General features: G+C 38.4%; 1 protein-coding gene across 3 annotated transcripts in view; it reads left to right on the top strand.

The window, feature by feature from the left end:
- Positions 1-19777, top strand: part of BRINP3 (BMP/retinoic acid inducible neural specific 3) — a 220875-nt gene that overhangs the window by 152498 nt on the left and 48600 nt on the right. For all 3 annotated transcript variants that reach the window (XM_080407509.1, XM_080407510.1, XM_080407511.1), the window contains one exon: positions 16648-16870. In XM_080407509.1, coding sequence (XP_080263635.1) covers positions 16648-16870 — 223 coding nt within the window. The remainder of the gene's footprint in view (positions 1-16647; positions 16871-19777) is intronic.

Below are 19777 nucleotides of genomic sequence, written 5' to 3'. Positions count from 1 at the left end.
GGCAACTTAGCATTTTACAGAGATTATGACCCACATGACGCACAAAAACATCCACAGGCTCTGGATTCTGACAGCAAGTGATAAGAATATGATCATGCATTGTCTGTGCCATAATCCTGGTGTGACTGGCTGCTATGTGCCTTTGGAAATCTGGCCTCTTCATTTAAACAATTTAAATGACAGCAATTTTCTTTTAAGGTGGTCTGCTCAGTGATATCTAAAATAAATTTGTAACAGTCCATGTTGCAACTTGATTTCATTTTTCTAAATTAAAAAGGCTATAAAAATAAATACGAACATGGCTGATAGGGTTGCTCAAACAATAGAAGATGGCAAAAGTGCATTTTTGTAATTTCTTTTTTTATTGCTAGCATTTATGAGACCTCCTGGAAACATGAAAATAAAATCTTCTGTACAAGCATTTATTTTCACATAGCTCACATGCAATGGCAGCTTGCTGCCTTGTCTTTGCATATTTCCCAAGTGCTGAGGAGCTGATTTCCTTTTGCACTTGAAGGCAACAAAATCTCTTTTGGAATATTTCCTTGAAAGGCATAGGAGGAGGAGACGTGTAACAAATATAATGAGGTATATTTTCAAAGGAGCTTTGAAATTGAAAACTTATTCTTTCAAACATTTAGTTTAAATACAAAATACTGTGGAAGGAAATAGCAGGCCTGCAACAAATTGGACAGAAATTTTACTGTCACAGATGGATTTAAAGGTGATTCAGTGTAGCGGTGAAATATGTGCTTATTTTAATAATTTGTAGCCCATTAACTTCACAGATTTGACTTGTGTGCTGAGATGTTCAGCATCAGCTTAACTAGATCAGAGCCTGAGCCATTTAGGACCTTGAAGAGTTTGACCCACCAAACACAAAAACTGTTTGTGCTTCTTTCATAGGCATAATTAAATATCAAAAGTTATACTGTAACTATTTTGAAATGTATCCTACAGCTTTAAAAGACAAACATCTCAAAATATGGGTTCTGATTTTTTCAATCACTTCTGTATCTGTCTATAGAGATATTTCAAAAGGTAATTTTCAGTATCACAGAAAGTGCAAGTGGTATAAGTGCAACCGAAGTAAATTAATACTAACTCTCACATTAATATTTGCTGAAACTATTTTTCATTGTGCATCCATCCTGCATCACTGCTTTGATTGTAAAGTACTAGCTGAAATGAATTGCTGTTGCAAGCTATTTCTTCTTAAATCCCTGGATTCACTGGATTTGGACTTCATGTCTAATGCATTTCATAATTCCTTAATAACTCCAGGATGTCTTGCTATTGAGCATTGGTTACCCTTTACATGTACTGACTTAAATCATCTCAAAAATCCAGTTTTGAAAGGTTCACCTAAAAATTAGATCTGAATCCTCAGTTAATATATAGCACTACACAGAAAGTTACCAAAGTTTTCTTGTTTGCATCAGCATAGATTGCTTTTGAGACTTTAGAGTCCTGCTTCCTCAGTTCAATTATATTTTTCCATTTCTTTATAATGATGGAATTAATGATGTTCCCAAAATCCCTTGTAGAAAAGAATGGGATTTAAAGGGTTGAAGAAAGCAGGTTCTAATAGAGGAGATGACAAGCTTATTACTGAACTAAATATCAGTAATACTGAAGATGAGGAAGTTCAGGCATCCCATTCTTTTTTTTGGGGGGTAGCATTTGCGTTGTATATAATTACTTTTATGTAAAATCTACAGAAAGTAATAGGAGAGATCATCTCCACCATTCCACAATCTTCAGTGAGATTTAGAGAATTACCCACTTAATAGCATCATGAATTTATGTCTCCATCTTCAAAACTGCAAAATGTGGAAAGCCATCATGTCTTGATGATACACTTACAGAGCTGTGTCTCTTCTTCAGTTCATATTTTCCTACACAAAATACAAGAATACTTTAAAATGCCAACTTTGAAACAAGAAAGGCTCTCTTCAGCAAGCACATCTACTTCATAGATATGCAAACCTGTTTTATTAAAATCAAGTGCAACAGAAATCCGAAGTTGGTCTTGGAAAAAATGAAGAATTAGTATTCTCTCACTTGAAGTTAATCTAGACCTGAATAATTTGAAACTCATATGCAAACGTGGCCGATATTTTTACTATTGAATGCTCCTAAAGGACAGAATATGTTTCAATTCATACTTTGGATTTTGGGATTGATGGTGGTCTTGCTGTACAGACATCTGAGTCATCTGAGTCACAACTTCTCAAAAGACTGACCCACCATTTGTGGTCTTACTCCATGTCTTTATAAAATAGCACTGTGTGCTGACTCCAGGCTTCAAAACTCTGTTATTGATTCTTGTGAAGGATGAAGATCCTGTTCTCACAGTGAAGGTGATTTCCCATGCTTAGCCTGGAAACTGTGCTAAAATGCAGTAAAATCAAGACTGGAAATGACAATTGGCACTGACGTGGAAGTGCAGATGCTCAGGGGAAAAGTCTTTACACCCTCTGCTAGCCTTATGAATTTGCTACAGATGGGCAACATTGTCTTTATGATTATTGAGGCTGTAAAGAAGCTGTAAAGGAGGAATTCTAAGATTGTTCCAAAGTCAAAGACTGGGTATGACAATCACACAGTCAGTGCATACATCCGTAGCAAGTGATCATATTTGATCTCAAAATCTACACCATTCTCCTAATTTTTCTCAGGAAAGACAATTTTATAGTCATTATTCCTGCATGTAGAGACTCTTAGATGCCGAGCACATAGTAATACTTCTCTTCAAGTTTTTTTCTTTCAGTCGATTTGAGTAACAAATAAAAAATAGCAGACATGGATAGAGTAATCAAACTTATTTAATTTGCTAAAAAAAAATAAAATATGCTTAAATAAAGCAGAACAATACCAGGTAGTTAAAGAAAATGTAAAGTTAAATTTTTAACATAGATTTAAATAGAATAAATTTACAGTTAAAATTTTAAAAATTTAAATAATGTAAATAAATTTAAATAGATTGTCCAGTGCTGAAGACAGAAATCTTAGACATCTGGTTGATAGAATGCGTTATGATGAGAGCCAAGGACAAATCCAAACCTTCAAGATCAAATGTGAATCACAGCATAAAGACACAGGAAACCTGGGGGAAAGAAGTTTGCATCATCAGATAATTACTTGCTTTTTCATAATTTCATACACTGTTGTCAGCTGAAGTTCTGGGATCATCTTAATTGCGAATTATATTAATATATCCCAGTGGTGCATTAAGGAATGCAACCAGTGTCAATCATGTGGTTCATTCTTTCTCCTCCTCTGCATCAGAGAAGCATTTTGAAATATTACTATGATTATTGTGTGTCAGGTTCTTTCTGATGGATGAATCCAGCAAAACTACAGCATGTCTGCATTTAGTCTGTGATGTTGAACCTTAACAATCCTTCCGTGTAGTCAGAAAAATCCAATAAAACTTTATTTGCCATCCCAATAAGTCACAGATTTTTGCTATTCCTCTGGCACAAATTCTTTCCAAAAACTGCTTTAGCAAAAGTGGGCACCATGGGATTCCCTTTTGTTGCCTCTCACTATCGTCAAATCAAAGTCACCTAGCTGACAAGTAAAAAGGTAATTCTTCCCAGCTGCCAAGCCTGCAGAGTGACTGCATCATGCAGGCATCAACCTGGGTAATAACCTTCTCCGTTATTACCAGCAGTAATTAGGGAACCCTAAGATAGGAGTAATTAGGGAACCCTAAGATCTAAGCAATGCCCCCAATAATTCTTGTTTAAACTACAGTGATGTTATTTTAAAAATTTTCAGACTACCTTTTAATCGCTAGGTAAAGATTATCTTGATGTTTATAGGGTTCCCTATCATCCTTCTGGTACAGGAGAAAAGCAGGAAAGAAAAAAAACAAAGGAAAAAGAGGCACTGCATTCTCAGATAGACATTTGAAAACATAGGTAGTGCACCAAATGTCTCATTTACACCTGTTCCATATTACTAAAAGTGATTAAAAGGACAGAAGGTAACTGCAGCTTTTATTTGGAAATGTCAGTTTAAACATAGATGTTGCTGTATGTACACTCTGATCAGAAGAAACTTCTTGCACTTATAATGGAAGAAAAGTGCCCAGACTGACTTTCAGACTCGGTGTTGAGATCCCAAATCTTAAATAACATTGCAAGATGACCAGGTTTAATTTGGCGTTGGAGACAGAGTGTAGATTTAGAGCCCCACGCTGTCATTTGCGGTGAGGACAGTTTCCACTGGAAGTTCCCTGTCACCACAGTCTGGTGACACGTTACAGCTTTTCCAGTTACCATCTTTCAATTCCAATGCATGTAGCGTATGCTCAGGCGAAATCTGGAAGTAAAACTGAATGCTGGAGGATTTCTCCTATTCATATAAAATCAACAAAGTTAATCTGGCTCTCCAAGAAGCTTTGTTCCCATTGATTCAGAAGGGTGGGAGAACATGCTGGCGCAAGGGCCCTCGTGAGCGCGCTGTGCACAGTGCGCAGCAGGCATGGCGGCACGGGTCAGCCAGGTAGCACGGGCTGTCTCTGCTGACCAGAACAGACCGATTGCGATGCAAAGTGAGTCTCGTTTGAAATCTTAATTGAAAGACTCGTTGTGAAAAGTCCGAACAGACTCACTGGCAGTTGAAGGTGCTTTTTAATCACTGCGAATAAAGACTTCAATCAATATGGCTCAAACTATTTGCCCCTGAGCAATAGAGCGGTGGTTTTCTTTAAAACAGTGCTTACAGCTTCAGGCTCAAGGCCAAGAAAACTTAGCCCCCTGAGTTCTTAATATAATTATTGTTTTCTCTATTATCTTGCAAGGGTGTTAATTTGCCTCCCAGTAATTAACTTCCCCATGTGGTTGTCAGGAACTGTAATCAATAGCATGAACAGATACACCAAGCTGTCATTCCTTCTGTGACCAATGCTCCCCCCCTGCCCCCACCTCTCCCACCCCTGTGGAGGTGTCACTGTTTTAATAAAATGAACAGGTGGTACGTGCATAATTTCTTCAGGGAGTCCGTGTCTAAATTGTTCATCTCCTACTCCAAAAATGAAGGTACAGCCAAGCGGGTGCCATCAGTATTGTTGCCCCTGTTCCAGAACTAAAAGCATTATATGACTCCTGCTAAACCAGCACCTGGCAAATCAACTTACAAAACTTTTATATGGCATTGCATTCTCAGGCACTTTAAACATTGTGATGACATTGTAATAAGAGGAGGAGCAGAAGGTTTGATCTAATATAATTCTGCTTATGTCCACCATGTACAGGACATAATGTAATTCCCTTCAAAGCTAGTGACAAAAAACCTCATTCTTGGTGGAATTCCAATCTGCCTTGGCAGCTTTGGACTTTCTTTATTAAGAGGGATGTCACTCTGTGGCCCCTTTTTTCTTCTAGGGCAGCGTTGTCTGTTCTGATTCATAGCTTCTTACATCTTCTCTTGTAACCGCTTAACACGGGTTATTTACTTGAATGTGTTTTCCAAGAACACTTTTCAGTTTCACTCATTCTCTTCCCTGAACTATCCTTCTGTGATACATTACGTGTTTATGCAGCTTACCCAGGTTTCAAACTGCAGGAGTTGCCAGCATGACCAAGAACAAGTAAGGTAACTTTTGGGGTGACAGAGGTTATGTCTAAATCTACGCATAAGAATTATGTCCTTTGCATTATATGCATTTACAGTGCTATAGAAAGTTAATAATAGCTAGCACTAGATAGAAATTGGAACAATCATATTGCAGGAATACTTGTAAGCCATGTTCAAATGATCAAAATGTTTACAAAAAATTCCAAAATAACCCATAGATAAATTTTTGAGAGTTTATTTCTTGAAAGCTTACGATGAATTGCAAGGAACATCCATTTGAAGGGTAGCGATACAAATATTTTTAAAAGAGCAATGAACCAAAATCACACCCAAAAGAAAAACTGACAGGATTAAGGGAATGTCCTTCAAATGCTGAGATTTACAGAGACAGCTGTTGGAGCCTGGCTTTTTGGTTTCTGAAAAGTGAACTTGCTGTCAAGGTCATATTAAATTCAGAATAAGAAACAAGTCCTTCTTGATTATAGGAAATGTGAGTCCTTCTAGCTCTCAGCAGGGTCTAGGGAAGGTTACTGTCTCCTGCCTCGTAAAACTTCAGAATTAATCCATGATTTGCATGATGATATTCTATCTTTACTACAAATTTTGACTCTGCAATTTTTTCCTTGTTATCTGGGCACCAAGAGAATCCCAAGGCTTGTGAGGGCAGGATCTGTGGTGTCCTGTTCCTATGACAGGTTGACCTTACTTACATTAGTTATATATATATGTGTATAACATGCCTATATATAAAAACATATGTAACACATATGCAAAACCAGCAGTACTGTAACATTTGCAGAATAGTTCTTCACAAACAATGTATTAATGAACCATCAGAAGATCTCTGTTCCCTGCTGATTCCACCTTCACCTGTGCTTTCCTCCTGGCAAAGCCTGGGCTTTGGAGGAGCTATCCCTGCAGGATTCCTCACTCCAGAAAGGAAAGCCAACTGGAAAAGCCCCACAAGCCTATCCCGCTGAAAGAATCATAAAAAGTTGCTTCCCCTGAGGCTCACACAGCAGCTGGATTGCACCAGTTCAAGTAGCCTGTCCCATAGTAAGGGTCGAGCTTCTCTGCTCTTACACATGCAGCCCATATCTTCCGAGCACATACATTTCTTTCCTTCCCTTTGTCCTTCAGCAAGTTTAAAGGAGAGCTCATTTACTTTGGAGGAGCAAATGTTTTAATTATAGGGAGAGTGGAATGATTTAGTCTACATGGGGAGGAGAGAAGGGAAGGAAAATTCAGCTTTACTATCTTTTCTGTGAAGAAATAAGGTTGTTTCAAGCTGCAGTCTTATGCCTCCTTGAATTGGATTATTTTCAAACATGTATTTCTTGGAACACAGCTGCTACTTTGACAAATTATGTAATGCATCATGAACAGCTAAAATTCACTGAAACATAAAAACAAATATATGTTCATTTTAGTACTTTGTTTTCTCCAGGCTTTTGAATAATGGTAGGATATTTTAAAAAACATATATCTTTTATAAATCTCCTTAGTAATATCTACACCATATTGAGGCAGCACTTTATTGAACAGCAATCGTATCCAGCCATTTGAAATGTAGGTCCTATTGCTTTTTATTCTCTCAGACTACCAGCTTGGTGGTTTGAGGTTTCAATTTACAGCTGACATTGGTATTTGAATTGCTGTCATATTTATTGCCCTGATTACAATTAAAGGCATAGTTATGGGAAAGGAATTAGAATACCATTGTCACATTGTTTTAGTGTAGAAGGTTTTTCACATACATTAGTTATATAAAAAGTGTGATAAACTGTTGGGGATTATGAGATCTTTCCTACCAGAACTCTTGCTCCTCATGCTAATTGCAGCTACCATGGAGGACTCCAGGGAGTATGCAGTTCCCTGGAGCCATAAGCAAATTTATTATTATTATTTGTAATACATGACAACAATTAAACTTGAGGTCTATTGTGCCAACTGCCCTATAAAGATGTAATAAGAGACAGGCTCTTCTATGAAGAATTTGCAGTCTAAACAGAAGACAGTTGAAGTGCAGGAGAGACAAAGATTTATCTAAAAAATATCACAAAATATTGAGGAAGCTGTTTCTTTAAAAAAAAAAAACAAAACACAAACAAAAACAGATCAGGAATAATCTTTCAATAATTGCAAAATATTATTTTAACAGAATACAGTAAAGCGCTTTGACCTTCATTTAGAAATGTTCATTTATTTTGTCATTCCTTACTTTATAACTTTCATGCTATAGCAGGAAATTAAAGGTTGACATAAAAATGTAAAATCTCTTGCTGTCAAGTTGAAGTATTTTGACTGATTCAAAGCAAAGTAAAACAAGAAAACTTTGCAATATTCCTTTTAGAGGATTTCAGATAAATTAGAGACATTTGGAGAATTTTAGAGAATTTCAAAATATTTAGGTTGCATTCTGATTTTGGAAGGCTAAAAATCCTTTCACAAAATGGATTTTCTATTCTCTGCACAGTTATACTTAAGAGCTGCCTTTGTTCTGAAATGAATAGCGTTTGCAGCGTTCCTTAGCCTTTGTGTGAAATTAATGGATAGCCTTCTTTCCCGCTTCTAAACTATAACAAATATAAACCAGTATTTATATTAAATAGTAGGCTTATTTACAGCATCAGCAGATAAGGTCAGTGCTGAAACAGGCACAGAGGTTAAGCAAATTGGCAGAGCAGGGTGGGATGACTTTCTTTGCTGCTGCGTGTCATCTTTTCTGTAGGTGAAGAGGTTGCAGGAGTTACTAGAGATATTTCCTTAGTGTTTTTCAATGAAAGCTTTTGGTCTGAATATTTCTTGTTGGCTCTGAGCATTGCTGGTTTTCCTTATGTAAAACTATCTGTTTATTTTGGCTTGCTGTTAAAATGAATTGTGCCAAAGGAAGGCTGGAGCGATATTAAAACCAGGTGTAGACAGATGATGAGTAAAGACAAGGGGACAGGTTATTTCAGAAAAAAAAACCCAAAACAAACAAAAAAAAGAAACATAAAAAAAAACCCCAAACACCACACCCCAACTGAATTAAAACTGCAGCTGAAATTTCTCATTTAATGTAATGCTTCAAAGACCTTAAGTAGTTTTTCCTCTGAGAGGCAGGAACCTGGAAAGGCATTATTACAGGCACTTGCCTTTTGAACTTCATCTCATGATGAACTTCATCAAGCACCTGAACCCTCAGCTGCACGTGATGGGTGGCCAGAGTCTGTACTCCATCAAGTGGCAGGTGCAGACTGTCAGGACAGGGGAACAGGAGCCTTGTGACTTCTGCTGCAGATCTGTGACTGCAGAGTAGGTTCAGTGTCCTGGGGAGCCATCAGAACCAGCCAAGCCTGACCCACATGCATGTACTGAACAGCAATGGTTAATGGCATTTCAAGATGCAGATACCCCTCTGCCAACTTGACCTGCTCTCTGGGGAGATTTTCTGGGGACTTTTGAGCTGGGAAGTTGAGAAGAGACTGCTGAGGCTCATTTGGCTCATCTTAGACTATTATCCCTTGCTGCTCATCCATACGAGCATGATCAGTACTGACAGAGGAGAGCTGGAGTGTATCAGGAGTGACTACATGGCTCAGGCCCATGTGGTGTCTTCTTGGTTCTACCAAGTAAAGGGAGAACCTTTCTTAGGAATACAATAGTTCAGGGTGACAGTAACAAGAGTAACGATTAAACAGGGCAGATGGAAATGCCCTTCAAGTACGCCTACCCGAACACACTCGGCCTGTGAAATGAGCAGAACGAATCAGTACTCTACGCATGTTCAGAGAGGCACAGCACTGTTAGGACAGCAGAGGCAGGTGGGACATCTTGCCTGACTGTGATACTGCGGGGTGTAGAGACATGTTCATCAGGAAAGGCAGGCAGGGACGAGGAGGGTGGTAGTTGCCCTATGTGTTAAGGTGTAGCTCGGACGTGTGGAGCTATGTTACGGGCTGGACCACAGCGATGAAAGCTTGTAGGTCAGGGTCAGAGGAGAGGCTAGCGGGGGGACATTGTGGTGGGAGTGTTTTATAGACTACCCAGTCAACGTGAAGAAGTGCATGAAGCCTTCCTTAAGCGTCTCAAGGATACACCTGGATCACAGACTCTGCTTCTTGTGGGTAATTATAACCTCCCTGACATCTGCTGAAAAACCAACACTGTGGGACATAAGTAGTCAAGGAAGTTTTGGAAGGTGTCAGGAATAACACTTTGCTACAGATACTGGATGAATCAGCAGGAGTGGCACAGAGCTGGGCTGGCTATTCCCTAATGAGGAAGTGCTGTCTGAGGGTGGGATAACCAATGGCAACCTTGTGTGTTGGTGTTCAGGATAGCTGGGTAGCAGCGGGCAGCCAACCAAGGTTAAACTAGCACAAGGGATGTGAGGGAGAAGATGGTGACTGGGTAAATCATGTCTGACCCACCTCATTCCATCTATGATAAAATGCTGATTTATGGATGGATGTTGTTTACCTCAGTTTTAACAAGACACTGGACATGGAACCTGGTCATGCAACTGGATTTTTACCCATCTATTTGTCCTTCCATCCAGACCACTGTATCTTAACTTGGATACCAGAATATTGTGGGAGACAGAGGGTAGGGTTAGTGGGTCACATATCCTACCTGAAGACCAGTGGCAAGTGGAATACAGCAAGGATCTGTTCCAGGACTTGCTCTGTTTACCTTCTGACCTGGAGGAGGAAATGAAGTACACTCTCATCAGCCTTGCAGATGATAAGAGTTTGAGGCTGGGGGACAGGAACAGAACTAGATGATATGCTTAAGAACAGGGATGCCATCCAGGGGGACCTGGACAGGCTTCTGGAATGTGGCAACAGGAACCTGATGAAGTTCAACAAGGACAAATGCAAAGCCCTGCCTCAGACCTACCTAGTCAGGAGCAGCTCTGCAGGAAAGTTCCTAGGGCCTTTGGCAACAGGCGGAGGGGAGGATGTAGTGGCCTGACAGCACCAAGGGCAAGAGCATCCTGGGTGGTATGACCAGGAGCATGACCAGGACATGAAGAAGGGGATTAGCCTCAGTACTTGTTAGACCACATTCAGATACTGCACCCAGTTTGGGGCTTCACAGTACGGGAAAGGCGCTGGCAAATTGAAGCACAGTCGGCGATGTCCCCAGAGCAGTTGAGGCATGAACACCCACCCTGGAAGGAGAAGCCACAGGAGGAAGGCTTGGTCAGCCTTGGGCATGGAGGCTTCAGGGGGACTCAAAGCAGTCCCTTCGTCTGCAGGGAGGAAATCAAGCATACAGGCTCTGCATGGTGAGAGACAGCAGCCATAAACCAGAACAAGAGAGGTTCAGAATGGAAATAGGGAGAAACCTTTTCTCCATGAGGCCAGCTGATTCCTGGTTACCTAGAAAGGTTGTGCTGTCTCCATCCACAGAAGTTTCCAAGACCACACTGGACCAAACCCTGAACAACCTGATCTGATGTCAGAGAAGACCTACTTAGAGCAGGAGGTTGAACTAGAGACCACCCAAGGTCACATCAAACCTGAATTAACATCTGATCATATAATTACATTTTAAGAAGGGAGATGGCATCTCAAAGTAGTAGTGGTCCATAAAAAGCACCAGTCATTTGCAAGTAGTTTTCATTGTAAATATGAGAAAAGATTAAATGCAATGTACAACGTGGAATCACTTCAGCTAATTCTGAAATTGGATGAAACACTCTCATTTGAACTAGCATGTCAGACTGCACAAGTTTTCATTCAGACATACATTATCCCACCCTTGTTAAAGACTGGCCAATTTTTGTCAATTTTCCTTAAGCTCACTGTAACATTGTTGGAGCCAAAGCAGACCAGTTTTTATGTGAGGTATTGCACACTTCTAGACTGTGATGGCAGAATTTTAATAACTTCAGAGCAAGTTAAAGGAGCTTGATAGAAGAAGATGTATGCACAAATGGCAGATGCATAGATTTTACAGACAACGCTGAAGTGTCACAAACACTGTCAATTAAACTAATGAACATACACCATTTTATTTACTCCAAAGTTTGTCAAAGTTTTTTTATTGTTACTGTTAGATAAATAAGGGAGAAAACTGTTTCATTAAATCATCATTTAGAGAAATGACAAAGCCCATTTCAATTGCTGCCTCATGGTAGATTTTGACATGATAATAAGATGTTAAAAAGGGGGTTTCTTCTGCAGACATCCTTTTACTATTCATTACATGGAAAAACTGCTACAGTCCAAATTCTTACTTACTTTAGAAAGTACATGGCATATATATAAGCCTATTTTCAGTGGTATGTTTCACTCAATAAAAGATTCTTAAAGTGGCCATAAAAAAATACTTTTCCAGTTATTGTCAGGTTGCTTTTGCTGAGATAATATCATTGCTTTTTCCATATTAGAATATTGTTAAATATATTAAAATTAAGTTTAGGTTAGACTATCTAATCCACAATTAGACAGCTTTCTACATTTACTGAAACATTATGTTTTAATCTCCAATACTAAATGTTTTGATGCCATAAGATTAAACTGTTTCATTTTAGGTAGAAGAGCTCATCAGAATGTGACATGAAATTAAATGACAGAATAAAACTTGATCGAACGTTAGTATCCCAGAAGGTCTTTTCTAGAGACTGAGAAAAGATGGATGAAATTTCTTTCAGTCTACCTTGCTGTGAAACAATGTCTTTCTTGACACATCATCAAATGCAGGATATTTTCAAATTGTGTTTTGCTTTACGTTCTTCCAAACTGCATTTAGATTGCCTCCTCCCTTAATTTCTTCACTTGTACATTTATGCTGTCATTCATTTCAGCCATAATACAGAGCCAACAGAAAAAAAAAATAAAAGAAAAAAAAAGATCTATGTGGTTTTTTTTTCTTTCTTAGAAATCCATGTCAAATTTGAAGGTTCCTATTTATTAGAGGACTCAGGAATTTTGGTCTTCCATACAGTACATTACTGAGACGTCCTCAGACACAAGCTGTGACTTAAAGAAGCTATTTTATACTACTGCTCATGTTATCCTGACTGCAGAAGCTGAGATTGTTCTCTGCCTTTACACAGGGTGTGTCTTGGGCTGTGAGGAGGAAACCCCTCTGATTCCAACACCTGTAGACTAGAAATAGTATCTGTTACATTGATTGGGGAAACAGTGGCTATATAATTAAAAAAAAAAAAAAAAAAGAAGAAAAAAAGAATGACAGTTCAAAGGCTCAGTCATGGACTTACTTTGTTTAATGTAAAGAAAGTAACAGAAGAAAGAGCAGTGATAGTATATGGCATTTTAATATTGCTAGCATTGCACTGCACAGTCAGACGTCAGCCTGGGGTACCATTATTAACCCAGGGTTCTGAGTTCCCAGGCTGGTATAAATATGTTGACTTCCAAGATGCTTCCAAAGATCCTCCAAAAGGGTTAGGAAACAAGCTAACACAAAACATTTTGATAGCCTGGAAAAGTTAAAAAACCCCACTCATCCTCAACTGAAATGAAAACAGAAATGTGCATGGTCGTGTAGGTGATAGTCTTGCACAGGTCTTGTAATACAAAATATCAGGGTTATGAAAAATGTTCATAGAAGAGAAATCAGGGGTCCTATTCTTTTCCAATGCAGATCAGGCACCTTTTTTCCTTGCAGTAAAGCATTGTCAAATCCTTTGATTTGTATTTTTCTGGCCTTTGCTAGCTCTGTATGCAGAATGTTAATCGTTGTATTCAACACCGAGCCCTGCTCTGACACTGAATAGCACTGAGAATCCAAGTTAGAAGCTAAGTAGCTCCAGGTATTTCTTACAGCCTAAATATGTCTGAAGTTCATCTGATTTCAGCAATAATATTTGCTCCCATTGTGATATTTTCCATTTATTCTTTGCTGCTGCAATATAGTATGCCATTTCAATTTCTAGACACCATTAATACAAAGAAGATTTACTTTGCAGAAAGGGGGAAGTGAAAAACAGACATGACCAGCCATCAAATGAAAGTTAAACTTGTTTGATCAACCACTGCATATAGTTTTAAATATTCCTCTGTTAATTGCAATTAGTTAAGAATATGAAGAAATAGTATTGCATGTGGAACCCATGTGAAAATATATGAGAAAGTGCTGAAATCATATCATATGTGGTATCAAGTATAGTGTTTTCAAAGTATCAATTTCTATGGCCCCCAGCACTGTAATACTGGCTGTTAATCCTCAGGAATGGCTGGTGCAATGTGTTGATTAGAGTGTAATAGTTTAATCATCTCTCAGTGTTAGGAGTTCATGTTGTAGTTTCACAGATCATGAAATGTGTCTGTTTAAGATATGAGCACATTATCTTTTCCTCTCTTTTTTGCAGAAGGCACTATGTAACCATGCTCTTTTTATCTCTCTCTCTCTTTTACCTGCATTATGGTGCTCATTAGCATGATCATACAGGGCGCAGGGATAGTCAAAGGCGATGTTTATTACAGGGAGAAAAAGAAGCATTTTCTTATTGAAAATGCTTTTGCATTACAAGTTAAGGATCCTTATCACTTCTAAACACTGCATCCGATTAGTTGTTAGCTGTAGAGCTTATTGCCATTGTGCAAAGGACAGCAAATTGACAATGTTTCTTAAATAAGTTATTACAGCAATATGAAAACTGAAAAGGCATCTTCTGAGTCAATTCTGTCCTCAGGGATTTGGGTTTATTTTTGGCTTCATGAAATGGAGTTTAAGTAGATATACCAGTGTCTCAGAGGAACAGAAGGAAAATAAGAAGTTAGTGATTAAAACAGGTAGTCAGGAATGTGGCTTTTGGATCTGATCCTCCCTAGGTATATCAGTACACTCCTCTCAAGTCAGTAGAGTTTGGCCGATTTATACAATCTGCAGATCTGCGCTTTGCCAAAGGACACACTTTGTAGCTGTTCAGTTAACCTTACTTCCTATTAATTCCTTTTTTTTTTTTTTTTTTTTTTTTAATACCAGTTTGTTAAATTTCAGAATGCACTCTTTAGTCTTGGAAGGCTTTCCCAAGCAACGGGACCGTGCTTCCCTTCCTTTACACTTTGCACAAGTCAGACATGACCCTCTCCCACAGCATCTGTGCAAGCCTTGAATGGAAGCGAGGACTGGGAAGTGTAGTATGAGGAGACAAAGGCAAAATTGTCACTCGAGAAGGGGAAAACGGGGAACTGGTTTTCCCAAAACTACAGTAAGACTCACAGAGATGCTCATCTGATAATGTAGAATTTATTAAATACTCCTATTAATTCCAATTATTAAGCTACAAACCCAGGAACAGATACTTATTCTTTTTGGACAGAGGGTAAGAGCCCACTTCTTACACAAAATTAGGAAAGGGAAAAATCAAAAGATTAGAGATTCAGAATACTTGATAAAATAAAGAAACAATTCCTTTCCTCGGTCCCCTAATTTGTACGCAGGTCCACCAGAGGGGCAGCGGTGTTGTCCTCAAGGGGAGAGTAATGGACAACTAATACCCAGAGGGAGGCATGAGGAGAAAATGAATAACACATTTCCAAAGAGCTCTCAGATGAATTATTAAAACCACTTTATTAGATATAAAGTCATCATCTTTGCCCCTTACCTTTAATTTTTTACTTTCCAGAAGGCCTTTCAATGCTTTTTTTTTTCTGATGAATCTTCATCCATCACAGAAAATACTATGCCACAATAGGGCTGTCCTATTTCATCATGGCCCTGTGCCCCTCAGGATGTGGACGAGGGTCACTCCAGCTCGTTTAGAAAAGATCTTTCTTCTCCACCAATAAAAATAAAATATTTTGGCCTTCTATGTGTAAAAACATTATTAAAAAAGCTAAACTAAAGCCAAAGCTAAAACCAAAAGGCTTACGAACAATGATGGTAATCAAGTATTCTTTCATGCGAACAGACATTTTCCCCAATCAGCTCTCTCCCACAAGCAACCTAAAATCATAGCAATGTTAAATATTATGATAAACTCTAGTTTTTAGAGAGGCTGCTTCAGTCAGTTGGATCATTACATTCACAGAGTCTGCTGAAGTGCAGACTACCCAAAAGGAGCATCTGGCAGGGTGAAATCTAAACTGTGGGATAAGTGACTTCACTGCAGGAACAAGCTGGAAAAAAAATAAAAATGGGTTGTGAAGGATGGGAGGACAGCAGCAGGCAGGAAGGCAGGCAGGAAAATGTACTGATCTATGGAAACAACAAAGAAAAGGGATAAACTTGCATTCAAGTGTGCTGCTCATTTTCTCATTTTTTTCCCCAGTAATTAGAGCCCTTTTAAATGGAAGTTTATTTAGGTTCAAAACTTATTAATCAACATGTAAATTATCCTACTTATGCAAATAGATTCACTGATTAATACAGTTCTGTTAATAAGATTCAGTCTACATATTGTGGGGATGGAGCTACCAGAACAAGCAGAAAACATAGAATGTCCACAGTAACAGTGGTCCTGTGATTTGAGAACCCCTTTTTACCGCTTTAGAGGTGGAGATACGAGTCAAAAAGAAGTTATGAGGACATTTTTGAAGTGTCAAATTACCATAAAATGCTTTGAAAGGCTCCATTTCAATTCTAAATACTTTTGAAAGTCTGATCCTTCATGGCTTGTCTCACGTGAAATAACAAGTCTGAAAGGGAGCTGACCTGTAAAATGGCATTTACTTGCTTTGCCTAAATTTTGGAATATACTCCTTTTAAGACAGTTTCCTATCTTCTTCAAATGATTCAATATACATTGATCTTTAAATGCATGATTACTTTCAGATCTGAGATTTGAAAGTAAGAAACCCTGATTCTTATTTAATCTTCATATTATCCATTAAAAAATGCTGACAATGCTTGAATTTGTTGCAACATCAATGTAAAAAAATATATAAATATTTACTTTTGCTGGTTCTATTCTAATATTACCACTACAAATGCAATTACCTTTCTACTTTGAAAGAGTTAAAGTGTTCAATTCTAAAATTGCAGAAATTCAAGTTCAAAAATACTAAAAGTTCAAGAAAAGAATTAAAAGTTGTTTTTTGCTGCAACAATAGCCATAACTACATAATTAAAGACGATAATTATTTTTTTTTTCAGATGAATTCAAATTATTTATGAAAAGGCTGCCCATGAATTATTTCCTGAACACATCTACTGTAATGCATTTGTGGACAATGGATTCTAATTTTCAGCGTCGCTATGAGCAGCTAGAAAACAGCATGAAGCAACTCTTCCTCAAGGCACAGAAAACTGTTCACAAGCTCTTTGGACTTAGTAAGAGATGCCATAAACAGCCCCTCATCCGCATGCCAAGGCAGAGGTAAGAAAGCCCATGAAAACCTGAGAAACTCAAACTGCTGTCTTGACACTAAAATCTCCGTAGGAGCATGGATGCTGGAATGGGTGCAGCACATGGCACATGCACAGCGTGTGATCTTTATATCTGTTGGAGCTGAACAATCCCAGCTTTCGATGTTGCTCCACTCATGTTTTCCTAAATATGACGGGAAAGGTCAAAATAAAACCTGATTTCTATATGACTGTGTATTATGTGAGGCAACTTAAAAATAACATGAGCGTACAAATCCATCCCATTTGGTCTGCCTCTGTTTTTACAGAACCGTATTTTCAGTGGAACTCGGCCAAGTGTAACAGTGCCAAATAATTGTATACTGAATACTGAATACCTATTCCGAAGCAAGCACAGCTATTTTAAGAACTTTCCAGGTCATTATACAGTATATGCTACATACTATCGATTTCTTGTCTCATTTGTCAGATATGAATTACGTTTGAAAGGATGCCTAGGGAAAGAAAATAGGAGTGTTTTAGTCCTTCCTAGAAACAGAGATCGTGAAAGCTAGCTAGTCAAATCTTTATTAACATAAAGTGGTTATAGTTGATTGCTGGTCGAAAATGGCTTTATTGAAATTAGTGGAATAACACTAGAGTAAACCTGAAATGAATGAGCTTTTAAGGATGTTATTCTTCTGACTGCCAGCGTCATGAGCCTGGTACAGTGACTCCTGTAGCTAGCACATATCTTCGTTGATTTGAGAGAAACCTAGTTTAGGTTCAGTGTTCCAGGGTACTTTCCTCTCCCCTGCATTCAGCTCTGCTATTGCAAGCTAAGGCTCCATCACTTGCTTTTTGCCTTTTGGTGGCACTTAGCTAATCCTCCCCCTTTTTCTTGCAGAAGGAGACAGCTGTTATGGCTCCCATGCCCCCCTTTTTTCTACATAGTTTGCTTTGCTCTGTGATCTGCTAGTTGAAGCAAAAAAAAAGTCTTCTTCACTTCTGGGGTAATTTCATAATTAGAAAACATTCCACTAAGAAATGTTATATAGTCACTGCAGTGCTTCAACATCATGTCTTGTGTTTCTTGGGCATGACCTGAATGAACGTCCTGCCAAAGGCATGATTCAGCACGAAAGACTTCAGCAGGAACACAGAGCTTTTAAAAATAAAATAAAGATTCTAACCTCACTTCCTTTTTTTTCCCTACCAAAATATAAAATAATCAGGTTGTCCAAAGTAACTCCTATAGGGTTTTGGGGCAATCTTTGGCTGCCATCAGTAACAGTAATGATAGAGTACAGATGAGCTGAGGTACAAAAAACAAAGATCAGTTGAAACGATTGATCAAAATACACCTTTCTTGTTATACAAAGGTATGCAGAACTTGTGAGTTCATGGTTTGTTTGTTAATTAAAAGATGTGGCACTATGCAGAAAAGATGTGGAAAGGCTGGAGAGGGTCCAGAGAAGGGCCACAATGATGATCAAGGGACTGGGATGCCTGCTGCATGAGGAGAGGCTGAGACCTGGGTTTGTTCAGCCTTGAGAAAAGAAGGATTAGGTCAGACTGTATCACCATGTTCTACTTAAAGGGTGGCTACAGAGAAGACCGAGATTCCCTTTTAATAAGGAGTCACATGGAAAAGATGAAGAGTAATGGGTACAAGTTACTCCTGGGGACATTCCAACTGGATAGAAGGGGAAAATTTTTCACAGTAACAATGAGCCATTGGTATAATCTCCCCAGGGAAATGGTGGATTCCCCAACACGACACTTTTAAGATTTGTCTGTCCGTCTTGTCCAAACCATGCTTTTGCCAAGAAAGGTTGCGTCAGATGATACTTTTGGTCCCTTCCAACCTGGTATTCTATACCTCTGTGTTTCTGTGAGAATAAATTGTACTAGCAATGAGTTTGCCTGTTTTACAGGGAATTGTGCTGAGCTTTCCTAACAGTTTGGTTTAGCAATGTATCCCTAATTTAGGAATATCCTCACTTTTAAGATAATTATGTCCTATTTTAGTGACTGCCATAAAATTTTTTTCTAGTCAGTACAGAGGGAGATTTGACATATGATGACATAATGATGATCAATAGATGACTCAAAGATCTGTGCTAAAGGCAGGTTTGGGAATACTTAGCCAGTGGGATGCATTTGCTAAAAGAGAGCATTTTTGGAGGCTGGATTCCATCTGACTATCTGGGAAAATTGCCTTCTGACATCAAGGCTTTTATGGCTGATAAGAAGAGCTTTAAACTGAGAAGTGAAGGGAAAAGGTCAAAAGAAACTGGTTTAATTTCCAAACCTGGTTTAAAAAAAAATCTGATAGACCAAGATACATGAATGGATAAAAGAATATCAGTGGTGAAAAGGCAGATAGTGAGGAGAAAAACCCCCACAGGTATTGCTAGAATAGTCTTCAGGTACTTCTCATGATGACGGTATACCTAATGCAAACAAGGTACTGAATTTTTCAATATAGAACTGCTAACAGGTAAGTACACACATGAAGAGCAGGTAATGCAATGGAGAATGACCACCTGAGTAATGCAGTGGAGAAACATGAATTATTACTCAGACAGAATTATTGAACAGGTAGCGCAGCAGAAAGTGAGTGGAATAACAGAACTGAAACCAAGTATGAAAATTCTTGTGTTTAAGTGAAGATAGAAATGGCAGCTTCATGTGCCAATGATATTCTAGTCTCCGAAGAAACAAGAAGGGGGGATTAGAACAAAGTGTAATCTTTTCCAAAGGCTTTTCACACAGCTCCCTCAGATTAGTGTTTGGGCTCTGCTATTTATAGTTAAGTGTTAATTTTGTTATGGAAAGAGAAATTAGACTGAGTTACTGGAGATATAAATACTATTTAAAATTGTATTTTATGGGCACTTGTCTTTTCAGATACAGGATAAAGATCCAATGCTTC

The sequence above is a fragment of the Falco punctatus genome (assembly GCF_963210335.1).
Source record: "Falco punctatus genome assembly, chromosome: 11".
Lineage (NCBI taxonomy): Eukaryota > Metazoa > Chordata > Aves > Falconiformes > Falconidae > Falco > Falco punctatus.
Note: the sequence above shows the minus strand (reverse complement) of the source record. Positions and strands in the feature narration are given on the sequence as shown.